At 46.2% G+C, this 19,271-nt stretch overlaps 1 protein-coding gene across 15 annotated transcripts; it reads right to left on the reverse strand.

Annotated features, from left to right (window-relative positions):
• Positions 1-1,931: 1,931 nt before the first annotated feature.
• On the reverse strand, positions 1,932-19,040 carry LOC139826666 (S-adenosyl-L-methionine-dependent tRNA 4-demethylwyosine synthase TYW1-like). 15 transcript variants are annotated; one of them, XR_011736805.1, is made up of 8 exons: positions 18,931-19,006; positions 17,025-17,164; positions 12,478-12,632; positions 11,210-11,331; positions 10,573-10,657; positions 9,591-9,785; positions 8,300-8,436; positions 2,577-2,958 (listed from the first exon to the last, which is right to left on the reverse strand). XR_011736805.1 is itself a non-coding variant. In XM_071803024.1 (7 exons), the coding sequence occupies exons 4-7, from the start codon at positions 11,233-11,235 to the stop codon at positions 1,973-1,975; spliced, it is 363 nt and encodes a 120-aa protein (XP_071659125.1). In that variant the 5' UTR covers positions 11,236-11,331; positions 12,478-12,632; positions 17,025-17,164; positions 18,931-19,006; the 3' UTR covers positions 1,932-1,972. The 15 variants fall into 15 exon arrangements, 6 of the variants coding, with proteins under 6 accessions (XP_071659125.1, XP_071659123.1, XP_071659121.1 ...); XR_011736806.1 differs by lacking the exon at positions 2,577-2,958 and adding an exon at positions 3,433-4,754 and having other exon boundaries at positions 18,988-19,040; XR_011736809.1 differs by lacking the exon at positions 2,577-2,958 and adding an exon at positions 3,433-4,754 and having other exon boundaries at positions 18,979-19,018.
• Between the last annotated feature and the right edge of the window lie 231 nt (positions 19,041-19,271).

Below are 19,271 nucleotides of genomic sequence, written 5' to 3' on the forward strand. Positions count from 1 at the left end.
AGGGAAACTGTGCGTGAATTTGGGGGTGGGAGGGGCTGTTTCTGTGAATAAAATGTCACACAGATGTGTTTGACATTCAAGAAGTTAACAGCAATCACTATCCTAAAAAATATAAACACCCCTTCCTTCCCCAAAGCGTTAGAGGCCTTCAGACAATACACACAGACTCACGGAGATTCCTAGATCCAAATCAGTTCACATTCCAGCAACTTTTAAATACAACCTCATACAATATCAAGTTCCCATCCATCATAGCATTTCGGGTTTGTTTTGGTTTTGGTTTTGTGGGGGGTTTTTGTGGATTTTTTTTCCCCCCCAATCGGAATCAGAGTTTAACAATTTAAATTCTTTCCTGGTCTAAAAATTATTAGATAACAATAAGAGTAAATTAACTTAGAGTACCATACTTCATCCCATTTTTTCCAAAGTTCTGCAGAACAACATTAATTGCAATACAGCACTAAAACCCAGAATTCCACATTTAAGCCACATTTGAGTACAGTATCGTTTCAAGTTTCTTTTATCAGAATATTTCCCCAAAAGTTACTCTAATGCGTAAGGATGCATCCTAAGGGGGAGCAAGGTGGTATTTTAGCAGCGGAACCGGTTCCCATTTCGTAATTATCTCCCCAAACAAAATTCTTTTGGTACGAAATACATATATATATATATATGCCAACTAAAATACTGAGCTCAGATATGACAACCAAGTACCAAGTTCAAATATGCAGTTGGATCACAGTTACTTATTCAAGACAATATCTCCATTTTAGCACTGCACCTCAAAATTATTTTAGCATTGATCTCAAAATTATTTGATAACAATAAGAGTAATATTTCCTTTTGGGGTCTTCTGGCTTCTCACTGGGTCTTTTCACTGATATCACGTGTGCCTTTGTTTAGTTCAGCTGTAGACACTGTTTATGGTCCATAGCCTTCCGGGTACTGTTTGTGTGAATAAATCCTTTTCTTCTCAGCAAAGTGCCAAACAGGCCCCGTTCTGCAGACGTCTGTGATGCCTCCACGTTAGCCTTGCATTGTTATTTTTTTCCCCAGTCAGTTCCGTTCTTCCCAGCAAAGTGTGAACCAGACCTTATCTTGCAAGTCTTCAGTGTAGTTTGTAGGTGCTTTTGGTAAATATGAGCAGAACTTTACAGCTCCAGATTTTAGCAAAGATTAGTTACAAAGTTTTCTTTTACAGCAAAGATTTTAGCTTCCTAAGTAACATGAAGCAGCAAGTATATTAAAAATCATGCAACCTTATACTTCCAGATAATTCGTTATTTCTAGTATGCATTTGCTTAAGCTAAACGATTGCTATGAAACATAAATTGGGCTCATCCACTGAGCTGTGAGCAGTAAAACCATGGCCATACGGCTGGTTATTCAGCAGAGCGAGCTCAAAGTAGGCTCATCCAGGCTGTCATATTTATAAAATAAAGTTGTTGGCTCATAGTCAAATTGCAGACAGTGGGAAAGGTCTGCACAAGACCCCCTGCACCCACAACCCATTGGTGTTCAGCTGCTGTTCTGCTTCCCTGTGGGTCTCCTGGAAGGAGCTCTTGGCCTGGCTGCAGCCCAGGCCTTTCCCTCCTCTGGAGTCTGAACCAAACTGCCGCTGGGCTGGCTGGAGGGGGTCAAGTGCATCCACCACACCTGGGAACCTGTATCGTTCCTCCTCGTGCACCACAGCTGCCCCGGTCCCTTCCCTGGAGCCAGCCCCAGGATGGACTCCATCCACCCCAGCAGCCTGATCACCACGTGGTCCTCTTGGGAGTCACAGAATCAGAGTGGTTGGGCTGCAGGAGCTCTGCAGATCCCCAGCCCAGCCCTGCTCACACAGGGTCACAGAGCAGATCACACAGGTGGGTCCAGGCGGCTTTGGATGTCTCAGAGAAGGAGACTCCACACCCGCTCTGGGCAGCCTGGGCCAGGCTCTGGCACCTCCCAGCAAACAAGTTTCTGCTCATGTTCACATGGAGCCTCCTGTGTCACGGTTGAGACGGACAAATGGCATAGACCAAGTTCTCTGAGGATAAAAGCAGCAGATGCCATTTATTGCCACAAGTGCATTTTTATACAGTTTTACCAATTCAAGTGTCTCTTCACTATTGGTTACAAGTTACAGCAGTAACATCTCTTTGGCTATTTTTGCTGTCATCAATGTTACTCTTTTACTCCCTTCTCCCTCCCGGGTACATCCTTAACATCTCCGGATACTCCATCACTCCCATCTTTCTCATGGGTAGGCCTTCATATCTTCAAGGCTAATTTTTGTTCCCATGCCCTCCGTCAGGGAATCCACAGACCCACCATAGTCCCACATAACTGTGCACAATATTCCTGCCCTTCCAAAAATAAGCAAAAAATCTCACTCAAAACCCCCCACACCACAAAGATTTTTATTAGAGAAGTCTCACGATCGTAAGCCCGTATTTTATTAGAGACTTGTCCCAGCTGCCCGCAGAATATTTCATTTTTAGTAGAGATGCAGCGCATCCCCCTCCCCACTCCCCTGGGTATTATTTTTATCAGCTTTTGCTTTATCCCCTCCTATAATGGTTGCTCTGTTCCTTGAGCAATGCTTAGTGCTGTGGAGTCTTGGAAGAAACTTTGAGGGAAAATGCAGCACAGGTATAAAGTATCATTGACTCCAGTGATGTAGTGATTGACGTGGATACCTGCTGGGGACCAAGAAGGTGGGGAGATGCTGGTGGTGGTGACCACGAAAGGAGAAGAAGAACAATGAACATGAAAACTCAAGAAATGAGACCTCCCTGAACCACAGGTGAGATCCCAGAGGAGGAGAGTTGAAGGGCAAAGGAGTTCAGGACAACTGGCAGTTTTTCAAACCCTGTTCAGTGCAAACGGTGCCAATAATAAAGCGAAGATCGCAAGCGTAACAAGAAACCAATCTGGCAGAATCACAGGCTCTTCTGCACCCTTGTGATCCTCCAGCTGAAAATAAAAGGAAAAGCACAAGAAGACAGGGTCATAATCAGAAAGGTCAAGGCAGAAAATCAGATAAAACTAACAAAGGACATCCAAAAGGGCTAACAAGGAAGAGCCCAGACAGGAGTAGGGAGAGGACAGGTCAGAGATATTGAATCTAAATGCAATGTTTTCACTTGGATGGTTAAACCCACACACATACACACCCGGCTGAGCCGCTCACCAGGGTCCGCACCCATCTCACCCCACCGACCACCTTCACATTTCCTCCTAGAAAAGCCTCAGGTTGTTACAGTGCTGGCAGAGCAGCACAGAAAGGCACCAAGACTTCACTTTTACCATTCACAGGGGCATGAATTAGGTGTATTCTCTCATGTCCTGTCCCTCACCCCATCTAGAGGGTTATTTCAAGAGCTCCTGGAAGACAGGCAGGCCCAAAGGTCAAGAAACCAGCAAATAATCTAATCGGAAGGAAACAAGGAAGCTTGGGTCACAATGTATTAATTCTGGAAACAAAAAATAAGCAGATTGAAACACTGGGAGAAGAGATTATTAACTCAGCAGAACAAGGACTGGTGGCTGGAGATGGACAGAGACTCTGAACTTTCAGGCTCAGGTCCTGAGTTTCACAAACCTGCAGTGTCCACTCCTTTAATATCATAAAATTTATATTTCCCTGAAGAATTTAGGCCCTTGAGTCAAGTTACTTAATGAGAAGAAACTTTTGTTTTAATCTATGTTTTCAGTTTCTTCTTAATTTTTTTTTAAAAGACCTCTTTAATTAGCCCTCCTGTTACTCATCTCTTCATTTTGCAGGGCTTACTGTGATTGCTGGCTTTTGGCCACACACTTATTCAGCTCATCCGAACAGAACTTCAGCTGTTGCCTGTAAGTTAGAGCTGAACATCCAAGTACAGGTATAAACACCAGAAAGTTACAGAAGAAGAAATATGAACCAATTTCTTTACAGGATATCTCACTCTGTCTGGTTTGCCGCCTCCTCAGGCGCAAAAATAATAAACCCTATTAATTTAAGTCTTATTTAGCTGTTCCATCTCTCTGCAATAATTGATTGGGCTTTAGACACTCAGCCAGAAAACACAATCAAATCAGGTTTGCCTGGTGACTGCGCCATAGCAGTGCCAGAAACCCCCAGTCCCCACACTTGCTCTAATTGATTAAAACATTTGGTCACTCGCACATTTCTATATAGACAATTAAGCTAAAGAGACACTACAAACGCAGCAAGACCAGCTGAGAGCAATAATGGATCTTTTCAGTCTATTTTTCTAGGGAGAATTATGACTTAGCGATGTTGCAGTAACTAAAGCGGGTTTTGTCTCCCCTTTGCTCTGGATGCAGCAGCCTCAGGAGCTCAACGCTGCACAATCGCTGCCTTGCAGGGAACCACACCAACGAGTTATCTGCTTTTCCTGCCCTCCAAAAAAGCTGCCACGTGCTAAATCTGCATCTGTTTGGCATCTATCAGGGCTGTAGCACTTCCAGGAATGAGGGGGAAGGGCTCCAGTGCAGAGTCAAGCCACATTTTTTACAAATACCCCCAATTTTCTGAGTCTGTTTGGATGCTGGCTCCGCACGTGCCGGCTGGCACGGGGCCAAAATGTGTCAGTCACAACCAGGCAAACACAACGATACCCAGTTCCCAGGAAAGTGGCTGAACTGCAGCATTTCTTGCCAAAGTGATGCACAGAGAACAAACAGGCTCCTCGGACTCTTCCTCAGAGATCTTGGGGGAGCTGCAGCGGTCGGAAACATTGGCAGAATCTACAAGTGTCAAAAGCCTAAAAGAAGAGATCCAGAAAAAGAAAAAGAATTGCAGCCGCCTTATCTGCAACTTTGTGCACACGAGACAAGAACGGTGAGGCATGACATTTGTATTAAAAACATTTTGCCAACAGTAGATCCAGACTATCACTTCATACGTCTCCAATGGCACAGGTGGTACCTGCTAATAGAAGGTAACGTTTATCCTACCCAGTCACTGGTCCCTGCAGTTCTACATTCAGTCTTGCGTGACTAAGAATCTGCAAACGTGGTTTAAAGCAGAAAGCGTACAGCTAGTCCTGGCTGGAGGATTAGTAAGCTGTGCTGACATGCAACCAGTAGAGAGGAGCGTGGGTATGGAATTCCTGTCTCCCTGCACCAAATCAAATGACCAGCACAGCTCACAGCCACACAGAGGCTGTAACACCCCAACCACAGGGTCTAAAAAAGAAACAACAAGCAGAGAAAGCTTCAGTTCTGCTTTACATCAAGCTTAAGGTGTGCATGATGTGAGACTTGAGATGAGTGTCAAAATTAACCTTTAAGTCTTCCTCCTCAGTAGAGATCTGAGAAGACAGGCAGCTGCAGTGCATATGGAAAATCCAGCAGCTGAAAACCCATTTCACCTGCAGCAGGTCAATAGTCATAGAATCATTTTGGTTGGAAAAGCCCCTCAAGATCAGGGAGTCCAACCATAACCCACGCCTGGCACTGCCCCATGTCCCTGAGAACCTCATTTAAACACCTTTTAAACCCCTCCAGGGCTGGTGACTCCAGCACTGCCCTGGGCAGCCTGCTCCAATGCCCCACAGCCCTTTGGGGAAGAAATTGTTCCCCACATCCAACCTCAGCCTCCCCGGTGCAACTTGAGGCCGTTTCCTCTGCTCCTGGCGCTTGTTCCTGGGGAGCAGAGCCCGACCCCCCTGCCTCCAAGCTCCTTTCAGGCAGTTCAGAGATCAGAAGGTCTCCCCTCAGCTCCTGTTCTCCAGCTGAACCCCCCCAGGTCCCTCATGAAGTGGTTTGGGATGGAAGGGACCTTAAAAATCATCTAGTGTCCACCCCCCAGCCATGGGCAGGGACACCTTCCACTGGACCAGGTTGCTGAGCATCCCAACATGGCAAAAAGTCCAGAAGAAAACCCAAAGACACCTTCCGGCACAGATCTCTACACCACCAAAAACTCATTGCAAGAAAAGGCTTGGAAAGCATACACAAAAAGGCATAATTACAAAGGAATGAAGTAGAGCAGTGGTTGAAAAATGCCCAGAAGTCACAAGAAAGACTCAGCCATCCTCCTCCAAAAATGCAGCCACCATGAGCTCGGTTATAGCCCATCTGATGTCACATTGTGCTTCACAAACTCCTCAACGACCTCCAGAGGGCTTTTCTTCTGAGGAGGGAAATACACAGCTGGCAAATCAGTGTGGGTCTACCAAGCAACCTCCACAAAAGCCCTGGGGTTGGAAGCAATGATTGTCTGTTAAAGCTGAAACATTTCGGTGCAGAAAAGGGAGCTTCACAGCAGGAGATCTTTACAGGGGGAAAAAACGTCCCAGTTTCCCGCTGTTTTACAGGAGTGTGCCGGAGCCGAAGGTCAGACACAGCGGCAAATCCATCACCACCGACTTCAGGAGCATTGGCTGGAACACAATTGCTGCACTTGAGCCACCACCCAAAAGAATGTTCTGACTAAAGCGAGAAAATGTCACTGTTGGTGAAAGGAACCTGTTCAAATTATTTCAGCGTTTTATACCAGAATAGAAGTGGAATCCGGGCAGCGGAATTTTTCAGTTTGCCCAAGTGCGACAGGAGAAAACTCCAGTTTCATTCCTAGGGCCGCTCAGTCTTTGAGAAACCCTTGAAAGGCCACCAAGAGCTATTCTTTAGGCTTCCTCTTTCCCTTAAAAGAAAAGAAAGCGCTGTTGAAAAGTATAAAAGGCTTGAGATTTGTGGAAGGGTTTGCTTCCGTGAACTGAAAGCAGGAGTGAGAACATGACAGGGGATATTACAGGGCTCTACTTGACACGCAAAAATACTGCAGTCGCAAAATGGATGGAAAGCTTGGTCTTTCCGTGATGCTGCTTCAGATCCTTCTCGTCATACAGGAAACTAAGAACACCTTGGACATTTTTAACACGTAGTAAAAGCCTGCTAAGGTCAGTGAAAAATGCAGCTGCTTCAGCAGGCAAGCCAAGCCGAACCTGGTGTCAAGAAAACGGGACTGGCAGAGTTCAGGGCTGGGAATGCCAGGAGCTGTAAGAAATACCAACCTCAACAGCTGAGCAGAAAAGAGCTAACAAATTGTTAGGATCTGGCTTTTTGCCTAAACCCAGATGCCCATTTTAATCCAAGAGCCCCTTCTGCTTTGCAGCAGGGGACAACAGGAATAACAAAAATTTCCAATACATAAGCGCATAATTTCTTGTCAAACTAAGCCTATGATGGGGTGTCGAACATTTTCACCGGAGGCCACAGCAGCCCCGCAGTTGCATTCAAAGGGCCGAATGTAATTTGAGGATTTGGCCCACAGGGCTTGTGTTTGTTATGTGCATCGTGCTCCTTTATCGCCGACTCTGTCTCGTAACACAAAAGACATACTGGCTTTTCCTCCCTGAAACACAAACACGTATTTGCTTTCCCATCTATCAATAAATCGCCTTCCTTCCGCATCAATCTTCCTCTTACTGGACATTTTGAGATTCAAATTGCTCCACCAAAGACGGTAAGATGTGTCACCTAAGTAAAAGATCTAGATGATACTTTCACCTCCATCAACTAGTACTGAAGAAAAACCAAAATCCTGGACCTTTCACAATAAGCCCCGTGGTAAGTCAGAACGCTTGCTGAGCCTGTCGCAAAACATCTGCCATGAAGATCTCACATTGGTGACCTCCACTAGTGGCAACCACGGCAAACCGTGTCTTACGGAAGTGAGGCCATGGGTATCGACCACACGGCAGCTCATCCCATTTCAATCCCTCCCCCAAATCTACCTGCAAGTTCTTGAGAGCTCCTCTCACCCAGGTGAGATGGAGAAGAGACATCCGTCCCTCAGCCCAAGTAGATTCACTAATTCCTACATTGGCTTCGCCATCCCAGGCTGCTCCCTTGAATTCTTGAATTAGATTCTGGAGGAACTGTTACTCTTTTAGCAACTAATTTGAATGAAAAATACCTATTGCTATAATAAAAGCATTCTGAAACTAATAGACACTGGCAGATCATCTTCTCAGGCCATTTTGTCCATTAACAGCAGCTGTGTCACACACCTGTGCTGTTAGATTGCCCACAGAAGAATTCAGAAGACCTATGAAGATGTCACATATTTCCTTATTTGCAGAACAGAATCTACAATGATTATTGAAGTGTATCACCACTATCCACATAAAATAAATGAGAGATACTCCATAGATAGTGTGAGGACATCACTATCATCTGTATCACACTTGACTGATGAGTTCTCTGCCCTTACCTGAAGTTTGAGGCCAAACTTTTGCCAAGAGATTTTAGATTTAAAACCCATCACCATCCGCCAGAACAATCCTAAGAAAACAGAACTAACCAGCCACCTCCAAAAACCATCTTCCAACTGCTCTTGGACACTGCACCCAAGAAAAAGACCAGCAAGACAAAATCCCCTCAAAGGGTCCCCACGGGGAGGTTGGGAAGACACAAGAGCGCACGCAGTTCACGTTTGGGCTGCAAAGCAAGCAGAAAAGAAAAATCCAAATAAAACCACAGGATGGGACTCGAGAACAGGTTGTGTCACAGAAGAACCAGTTTCCCGGTCCCAGCTCCCCTGCCAGGGCCAGAGCAACGGGACCCTGGGCTTTCCCCTCACACCCATCTACTCTCCCCACGAAAGGACATCTGGGTTCCTCCAGCGCCCACCACAGCCCAGCCTCATATCCAGCTATCGCTCCCAATAAATCATTTGGCAAATCAAGGAGCGGTTAAAACTAACGATGGTGAACAACCCACCAGAGCACAGGTCTGTGCTGACTTTACAGCAGCAGGGAAGTCTAAAAGACAATCAATATTTTTGCACCCATAAAATAAGAGGACACTGAAGGAATATCTGTGGAGTCACACTGGGGGTTTGTTTGGGGTTTTTGCTGCTCTTGTTTTTAGTTTGGGTTTTTTTTTTGGTTGTTTTGTTTGTTTGGGCCCATTTTGGTTTTGGTTGAGTGCCTTTTTTTCCCCCAGTCATCTTTCCTATGAGAACAGCAGCTTGAGCCTCCCTCTAAGGCTGAAGAAAGATTTAAATGTACTTCCTGGGAAAAAGAAAACCACACAAAAAACCCACCACCCAAACTTTGAGCCCAGCAGGAACTGTTTCAAGCAGCTACAAGCAACTGCAGAAACAAATAAGAACGTGTTAGGCTGTACCTACTAATCACCACAGGAGACACTAATATGAAAAGTGCTTCTATCTGCATTTTAGTTCCTGACACCTACCTGAACAGATTAAATTACTAAAGCGTTCACACAGCAAAATGGAAGCACTGCAAATAGAACCCAGCCAAATACCTGAACCATCAGCCTCTCTCCAGCTCTGTGTTGCTTGCAGGCACTTAGTTTGTGCTGTATTTGTATTTTTATGCAAGACTGAACACTGATGGAAAGGGAATCAGCATTTTCTCAGGCTGCAAGATTGGCTAACAACCTCCTTTCCCATTTCAAGGGGCAGCACACTTGCTTCAAAACTGCACTGCCTGTGCCCTAAACCCAGTCCACACAAAGGCTGCAAATCTCACACAAGCTACCAGTTATCATTCAGTTTTGGAGCATTTTGGGAAGCTCAGCCTTTCAGCGGAGCAGAAACTTCAGAAAGGTGCAGAGCAGATACTTACAGTGTTGTAATGATCGACATAAACCGCATTTCCCAAGCCAAACACAGCGTATCTCAGGCCTTTCAGATACGTTTTCCCAAAGCGAAAGTCACGCGCTGCCTCTTCTAACCCCTTGCAGAACCACGCTGCACTCTCGGTTGGCTGCCCGTCAGTGTACGTAGCTACCAAGAACACACAAACGTTCCTGCCGGTTGTCTAATAATATCAAGAGAATAGAAGAGATCGGTGCATTTCTCAGAACGCTTCCCATTAGTAAGACAACTGGAACACATGGGGAGTTGGAAGAAGTTAAAAGATGAGGTTTTTTCTAAGTGGGATTTTGGTGTGGGATGCTGCAGGTGATAACCCCAACAGTGGCGAACGGCCATCCCCCCTGCAGAGACGCCTTAAATTAGCCAGGAGAGATCAAACTGTCTGTCTGCTGCTTCACAGAGGTGGTACAAGAGAACAGAACATCTCCCTTCCCCACCCCAATCAACAGCTTCTTGAGCAGACTCTTGCAGCAATCAAGTTTCTCACTGATTCAAAAAAACAACTATCAATATTCACAGAAGAAAAATGCCTCAAGGATTACTCCATCTAAATATGACCAGCAAGGAGTTTTTAGCTTATGAGCCTGTGAAGGCTGCAAATTGTCACCATCTGCTTGTTCTGGCTTTGAACCCTTCCCTGGGGATACAGAGACAGAACAGAGGGACCTGGTGCAACCGCTCTCACTGAACTCACACCTGAGTTACAGAACCAGCTCATACCAAGTCACTGTCACCATCAAAATACTCTAGGCAATCCTCTCCTAGGAATATTCAAAATTTAGGTGTTTTCTGCTGAGGGTTGATGGGCTACACTTATACAGAAGGGAAGCGACTTTTAACACACAGCATTGGGAATTTCCAGAATAATAGGAGAGAAATACAAGGGGAAAAGAGCCTTCGCAACACAAGGAAAAGCTTTTCTTTATTAGTCATATTTATAAGGTACTTACCTCCTCTGGATCATAATCTCCCATGCTGATGACTTCCACAGGCAAACAAAGTGAAATAACGGCTTCAGCCAGACCTCTGGCAAACCTCCAAAAAAAAAAAAAAAATAGGAATTTATCAATTGCTTCAACCCAAGCATGGTAGCGACCAAACAACCCCCACACGCCCAGTCACAAGACACCTCCCACAACAGAAAGAACAAAGACATCCGAGAACTGGACACTGGACCTAGAATTCCTCATGTTAAGAAAAAAAAAAATCAAGTATATTGGCTGCAAGAAGAGAGTGACATGAATTTTAATGACTAATGATTTCACATTTACACACACCATTTTTTTCAAAAGCACCTAAACCAGTACTTGTCTCTGAGAAGACCCGCTCGCAACTACGGGTACGGCAAGAGTAAACTTTAAACTTCATCATCAATGTCTCTACTGCATGCGCCATTTAAAGCAAGTAGAAAAAAATGTTATTTTTACATAATTTTACGTTATCTTTCATGTTGGGCAATGACTTCTCATGAGCTAATGAACTTTCTGATGTTTACACTGTGCAATACTTCTAAGGCAAGCAACAGACTTGAGTCTCAATATTTCAAATTACTTCATGTAGGTGGGGAAAAAAAAAAGTAACTGATACCTTTGCTGTGCCAGTCTGAGACCCATAGAAAATCTTTACTTTGCCTCCAGGGTGGCTGATCCATTTACGAGTTTGTCTTCTATTCCTTCAGAAGAAGCTGGATTCCCATTGGATTTTTCACCCTAAGAAACAAGCACCACTTCTCATTCAATCCCTTTTCAAAGTGATGTTAACCCCATTCTCCCAAAACCACTTAAAACACCTATCCTGTGAACAGACTCTCAGCACTAATTAAATGAGGCTATCAAAGCATTTTAGCTTCTCACACCCAGAGAAAGACACAACCACGTCTCTGAACTAGGCCACGCTCCAATAAACTCAGGTCACACGCAGCCGGATCCAGCTGAACGCAGGAACCTCCCAACTCGCGCAGCAGAACTTTGCTCACCTGCGCAAGGAGCTTTTACCATCCTGAACAGCCTAATCCCACTCCCGTCCTAAAACCAGCCCAACCTCATCAGTAACATCAATGGAAAGAGGAACCCGAGAACTCCAGCACAAGTAGAGTGATTGATTTGCAGTGACAGAGCAACCCAGGCTGACACGATCTCTCAGTAACGACGGGAGAAGCGTTCAGCAGAGAGCTGCTCCAACATCAGAGCAACGAGGGCACCGAGTCACCCACAAACATGAGACCGTCCAGGCTGCGGATTATAACCCTCAGGTGCACTGAACTGTAAGGAACGTTCAAGGAAGAAACGTTGTTTTCACAAAACTGGGGAGCTGGCACCTGACCCCCGCGAGGGAAGGGACCGAGACACATCAGACTGTGAATCCTGAATGTAAAACAAAATCTCTTCAAACTAATCCCAGAATGCAAACTGACACCTGTATTTACAAGTTAATCTAGAGGGAAGGACGGCCAAAGAGCCAGGAACCCATTTTTAAATAGATCAATAAGGGAAAGGGTGTTGTTCGGATTAGATGAATGAAATACGTAAACTGAGGCAGGTGTCGGGTGCTCTGTAAACCCTGAAGAACCGACCAGTGGGCAACAGGGGAGGGAAATTGCACCCAGGGTTTGGGGGGATATAAACGGGGGCTTTTTGCCCTATTATGCGTGCCTGCCTTTAGGGAGAACACCCGGTCTTGCAAAATCATTAACAAAATGTGCTTTGCTGAGAGATCCTGCCTGGGCCTGTTCTATTGGCAAGGTGATCGTTTCCTACACGACCACACCTGGGCTCCGCAGTGACCCACGGGGGGGCCCACAGTGGGGCAGCACGTGTCACTGCACCAGTGGGGACCGTCACCCGGCAGCCACTCGCCTCCACACGCAGATTTCGGGGCCTTCTTGGACAAAAGCACTTCCATCTTCCCTTGCCTTCTTTCTGGTTTTGGTGGTGAGGAACTGAACGATGATCCAAATGCTGATCCCAATGATACAGGGAATTGACCTTCTCCCCTGGAGAAGTTGTAGAAACTGAGGGCAACAGAAAGTAGAAATTTGGAAAGGTTGTTAGATGAAGCTTGGAGAGTATTCAGTAACAGGGACAAGGAAGATTCTTGAAAGGATAAGTAAGTATGGAACTGAAGAGGTTGGAAGGCTTTGAAAGCCTTTAGAGAGAGGTCAGTATATATGTTGGGAAAATGAACGTTGGGGAAGGTACAGAGGAAGTAGGCAGAGAGAGAAACAGACAGTAGCAAGTTTTGAAAAAGACTGATGGGAACCTGGAATGAACAGAAACAAGTGGAATTTTTGGTGGATTGACAACAAGTAACAATTACATAGTAGGTAAAGGGAGTCACTGGCCAAAGTGAACGGGCATATTTTTGTGAACCTTTGAAATACAAATTGGGTAAACAAGTAGGTATTGATAAATTTCTATATATGTCCAATTCCTTCCAACCTTTTTGGGAGAAGGAATTTGGCCAGTAATAGAGAAATTAATACAAGTCAGGTTATAAACAGAATAATAAAGGACCTCTACCCAGTGGTAGCAAACACCTTTCTGACTGTATTAACTCTAATTTGATTTGGCTTACTGTTTTAGATTTGAAAGATGCCTTTTTGCCTCTCTCTCCGTGAAGCCAGCCAGACAATATTTATGTAAAACCCAGCTCACCTGGATGGTGTTGCTACAAGGATTTAAAAACAGCCCAACAGTACTAGGAAATCAGCTCGCTAAAGATCTTGAATCTTGGGAAGCCCCATCTGATGAAGGACAGATGCAACAATATGTGGATGATCGCTACCAGGACACAGAAGACATGCATAACCTGAACTGTAAGCTTATTGAACTTTGGGGGCTCCAAGGATACCAGGTATCACAGAAGACAGCCCAGATGATACAGCAACTCATGAGTAACTCATTTGGGCTATGAAATCAGCGTAGGGCAGAGGACCCTGGGCCAGGCTCGAAAGGAGGCCGTATGCCAAACATCAAAGCCTCAAACTGTAAAAGAATTACGGACCCTTCTTGGGCATGACAGAGTGGTGCCGGTTGTGTATTTATAATTATGGATTGTTTGTCAAGCCACTGTATGTGCCAGCAGCCACAGATCAGGAACACCTGCAATGGAATAAAGGAGCTACACGAGCCTTTGAAGAACTTGGTAAGGCTTTGACAGCGCCTGCTCTAGGACTCCCAGGTGTGAGTAAACCATTTTTTCTATTCTCTCACGAGAAGCAGGGAATAGCCTTGGGTACACTGGCACAGGATCTTGGCCCGTACCGACGAGCAGCGGCCTATTTCTCCAGACAATCAGATGCAACTGCAAAAGGGTGGCCGGGATGCCCGCGGGCAGTTGCTGCAGCGGTACTGAACATACAGGAGGCCCGGAAATTTACCATGGGTCAGAAAATGGCTGTGCTGGTATCCCACACGGTGCCTACAGTTCTAAAAGAAAAAGGGGGACGTTGGCTTTCCCCACAAAGATTTCTCAAATATCAAGCTAAATCATCCTCACTAACACTGTCAAGCCAGCTTCTTTCCTCAGTGACAACACTGGAAAACCAGTTCATCATAATTGCCTGGAAACCATTGAAACAACATAATCCAGCCAAGCAGATCTAAAGGACATAGGATTATGGAGAACACTGAGAACTGCCTTACGGACGAAAGCAGCAATATCCTGAACGGTGAAAGGCACGCTGGTTATGCTATAACTACTAGCCATGAAGTGATGGAATCTGGGCCTCTGTCTGAAAGTACTTCAGCACAAAAGGCAGAAATAATCGCCCTTACCTGTGCTCTGGAACTAGCCGAAGGTAAAACTGTGAACGTTTATATGGACTCTAAGTATGCTTTCAGGGTCGTGCACGGAACAATTTGGAAAGAAGAAGGACTCTTGAACTCTCAAGGCACACATATCAAACGTGCAGGAGAAATATCGGCAGCTCAACTTCCTAAGAAGGTGGCAATCATGCATATCCAGGCGCACCAGAAAGCGAGCTCGGAATTGGAAAAAAGGAAATGAGCTGGTGGACAGGGAGGCAAAACTGGTGCCTAAGCAAAAGGTAAAAGTGGAAAGTGCCCTAGTCCCCGACGGGCAGGTTATTTTAGAAGGTAAGCCAGAATATACTAAGGAAGACCAGAAACTTAGTATAGATTTAGAGGAATCATATCATGAGGAAGGGTGGGCTCACGCCCCACAAGAGAAAACTTATTGTTACCTCCTATTTAGTTTGCCCTTTAGTAGCAGAAACATTATACGAACATTTGATCAAAAATAGTAACTACAAATTGGTACACTACTGTAAGACAGGTGACACAGCAACGCGCTCTTTGCCTCCAGACTAATCCTAAGAATATACCTAAGCTAGAAATGGGTCAAATTGGGAAAGGAAACGGACCTGGGCAATAATGGTAAATTGATTTTTCGGAACTCCCAAGAAAAGGGGGGTGCTGATATTGGTTGGTACTAACTGATACCTTTTCAGGTTGGCCAGAAGCACTCCCTACCAGAACAGCAAAAGCTCGGGAGGTAACTAAAACATGAGCACAAGAAACAATACCAAGGCTTGGTGTTCCAGCTGATATATCCTCTGATAAAGGGCCACATTTTAAATCAAAAATTGTACAGCAAATCAGTCAGCACTTGAGAATAGACTGGCAACTACATACACCTTATCATTCTTCCTCCAGTGGCCAGGTAGAAAGAAAAAAAAAAAGATGAAGTGAGTCATCTAATTGAACAACAAATTGTAAATCTGGGGCAGGAGGCAAATTTGGCTTGGTCTCAATCTTCACCTTTGTCCCTCTTGCATATGAACAAGGACAAGGGCAAATAAGGGTTAAATCCTTTTGAAATCCTGGATGGGAGACCCTATAGTGTACAGAAGGGGATGTCTGCACAAGAAGGGGATGAAATTATGACTTTTTATATGGTTATATTGCGTAAACAACTTAACAAAATTGGGAAGAGTGTTTGGAACTTGGAGTAGGGGTCTGGATGGGCCAGTACATAACATCCAATTGGGCGATTATGTGTCTGTGAAGTCTCTTGCAGAAAAGGACTTTGGAATCACAACAGGAAGCCCATTTCAAGTCCTCCTGGCATCCTTCACTGCTACCAAGATTAAAGAACGGAATGCCCGAATCCATCATTCTAGAGTGAAGAAAGTCTGCAAAGCACCACGAAGGGTAACCCAGGCGCAACCTGGAAAATGCCGTTTCTTACGGTCATAACCCTAGCACACGGATGGGACGAAAATTGCCATGAGCAAGATCTGAATAAAACCATGGGGGAACGCTTTAAATTGGTGCTTTGGAATCAAAACCATCAGAGTGTATATATTACATTGCCCACTTCCGCAGAAGAAAGCTTTACATTTGTAGTAATTAACCAAAACCTTTCTGAAATTCTATCAAAGAAATTAGGTTATGTCCACCCTGACATGTTTTGGTCCTTCTGGACCTTCTGGGTAACCTTTTGGTCCCTTTGGTCCTTCTGGGTGACCAACCCAAACGGCACTTCCTACCTCAGCAAGAAGAAACCCGAAAGAGAAGACAAATGCTACAGCTGCAGTGAGCGGGGTCACCACGCCAAAGAACGCAAGCTCCCGTCGCAGCCCAGAAGATGCCATTCCTGCCGGAGCACCAGCCACATGGCTGTCAGCTGCCCCAAAAGAGCTCAGCAGCGCAGAAGACAAACACCAGGAGCCTGACTTTTGCATTAACATTAAAAATCTGTTGAAGGATAGAGATGGGTTTTCTCAGGTAGAAGTAGCCTTCTTACCTGCGGCCAGAGAAAACATAGACAATCATCACATTAGTAAAAGAATTTACTAACCTCTTAGCAAAGGGGGGAATGATACAGGGAACTGACAATTAACTAATTAACACTTGACACTTAAGGAACTAACCCTACCCCACATCACTAAAGACACTTAGAGAGCTAACCCTTTAACCCACATCACTATTGCCTAGCCTTGTTTAACTCTGTGTAACTTATTGTACGAAAAACAGGACTTCACTGATGCCTTGCAAAGATCACAATCCTCGGGTGCATCCTTGGGTGAACTAGATTACAGAAACTTGGACACAGTTTTAACCAACTCAGCAGTCTGAGACCCAACCAACTCATCACACTGGACCAAAGGTGATCGGGTACAGAGAAGAGGACCCGGGGTCACGATCACTGCGCAGCTGCAACCAGGAGGAGCCGGAGACTCTGGAAATGGTCTCCTGAACTCATTGCAATAAGAACCGCCTTCTCGGGGACAGGTTATGAATATGTACAGGTGTTCCTAAAACTTCCGTGAATATGTAACGCTTTACTGCATTTAACCAAGCTCACAGCTACTGTAATTTTACACACGTATTAGGTGAAATGATTCCCCGTGTGTCCGGCATCGTACCTAAATACATACCTTCCTTATAACCTCAAGGGTTGTAAGGTCATTCCACGCCTCACCAACAGCAACAACAGAATCAACGTAAAGTCTGTGCAGCCATAAGGACACCAGGGAAGTATAGAAGAAGTTCCACGTATCCATTGAGACATCTAGATCTGGAATAAATAACAGATTTAGCGAAAGCAGATTCCTACAGGATGAATTCAGTGTAAGCACACAAGAAAAATAATCATACAGGTTCTGTTCTAAGGAAAGGCAGAAAATACTTTTGTGCTGTGCAAGTGCCTGAAAGTAAAGAGTCCTTGCAAAACGTTCGCTGGCCTTAGTTTTGCGCGGACCTGACACAGGCAGATCTCTGGAGCTAAAAAGCTCCATGTCAGGGGAGAAATCACTGCCACAGAGGCTGCTGCCGAACACAGCCCTTGCTTGTGTACATGAGACACCACACTGGTTACAACAACAGCTTCGACCCAGAGTTTCAAGGCCAGACTGAAACCTGGAAACCTTCAAAGTACTTTTTCAGAATTCTATCATGTGGGTGACGGTTGGTTCAGAACAACCCACACTGTTCTGAACCAACTTAAAAATTCAGGGTACATAACGCTGCAGCCAGGAGTGCACCTGTGCAGTCACCGACACTACCTAGCTCAAAAAAAAAAAAAAAAGCATTTAAGAGTTTAAATAAGGTTTGTTTGCAACACTGATGGACTGAGGAACGCAGATGACACCCTCCTGCTGTTATCCACAGTCCTCTTGGATCTTGTTTCTGCAGACGTGAGACGAGCTCAGAAACCGAGCATTTCCAAGAGGCTGGAAGCTTTGCTAACTTATTTTTCCCCTGGGCTGTTACTAATGCTAAAAAAGCTTCTTTCCCCCTCACCCCTCCACAGTTAATACTGAACCCCAAAAAAGAAAAGAGCCGAGGGGCTCCCAGGCCCGTTCAGCAGCTCATCCTGTGCCTCCAGCACGACTGGTTTATGTGGGCAGCCCACAGGGGTGGGTTTTACCCCTCCAGGGGGCTCCAGAAACCTGCAGCAGCCCAAGTACCCCACACCCTGTGCCCACCCCAGCACGCGCCATCCTGCACCCCCAGCCCATCCCTCCCGTGTTCACCCACCCCTCTAACCCCCCATACAAACCCCTCACACTGACCCCCACATCCCACACCCCAGTAACTGCCTCAGAACCACCCCCCCCAGTTATTACCCCTTCACATACCCCCAGATATCACCCCCCCACACACACACACACACATTTTCCCGCCCCGTGGTTATTACCCTTCCCCCCTCACACACACACACTCCCAGTTATTACCCCCACACACACACACTCTCCCCACCTCAACATCATTACACCCCCAGTTATCACCCCCCACCCTACAGCTATCACCCACCCCCCCATGGCTATTATTCACACACACAGTTATTGCCCCCTCCATAGTTATTACCCACACCCACCCCTCACAGCCCCCCCAGTTATTACCCCCACACACTTCTCCCCTCCCCACAATTATTGCCCCCAAGGGTTATTACTCTTCCCTCCCTCACACCCCCCGCCCCCCCAGCCCAGTTATTACCTTCACGCACAGTTATTACCCCACACACACCCCCCCGGGGTTATCACTCACACACACACAGTCATCACCAACACCGTTATTTGTCCCTCTCACAGTTACTACCCCTCGCATCCCCCCAGTTATTACCCCCACATGCACAGCTATTACCCCCACACACACACATGCACTCCCCCCTCAGGGTTATTGCTTCGCCCCGTTATTACCCCCACACACCCTACAGTTCCCACTCACACCTCCCCAAGTCATTACCCCCGACCCCGCCGCTATCAACCCCCCACACCCACCCTCCTCTCATGGTCATTACTCCGCCCCTCACACACACCCCTTCCCCCGCCCCGTTATTACCACTGGCCCTCAGAGTTATTTAGCCCAAACCCTACGGTCACCCCCCACAGTCCTCACAGGTTCACGTCCCTCACGGTTATTCCTCCCACCCATACACCGCAAGCTCCCCAGACCCCCGCCCCTTCCGGCCACCGTTTCCCGCCGGACGGTTCTTGCTGGCGCTCCTGGGGGCGGCGGCCACCAATGGGAAGGCAGCGTGAGGCGGCCCCTCGGCCGTGGCGCAGCGGCGGCCGCCGCCGTGTCCGTCTTCACCCCCACCAACCAGGGGGAAAGCGCCGGGAGGCGCTTCGGGATCGCCTGTTACCGCAACAAGGCCATGGGATGGCGCAGCGGAGCGTGAG

Source organism: Patagioenas fasciata (genome assembly GCF_037038585.1).
Source record: "Patagioenas fasciata isolate bPatFas1 chromosome 19 unlocalized genomic scaffold, bPatFas1.hap1 SUPER_19_unloc_2, whole genome shotgun sequence".
NCBI classification, from domain to species: Eukaryota; Metazoa; Chordata; class Aves; order Columbiformes; family Columbidae; genus Patagioenas; species Patagioenas fasciata.

What these genes read in the sequence shown, in the direction of transcription:
- LOC139826666 (XM_071803022.1), bottom strand. Translation starts at nt 11,235, where the DNA reads ATGGGTCTCAGACTGGCACAGCAAAG. An exon ending in CTCAGACTGGCACAGCAAAG is followed by an intron (nt 10,658 to 11,209) that starts GTATCAGTTACT and finishes TTTTTTTTGGAG; the next exon opens with GTTTGCCAGAGGTCTGGCTG. An exon ending in ATGTCGATCATTACAACACT is followed by an intron (nt 2,959 to 9,590) that starts GTAAGTATCTGC and finishes TTTTATTTTCAG; the next exon opens with CTGGAGGATCACAAGGGTGC.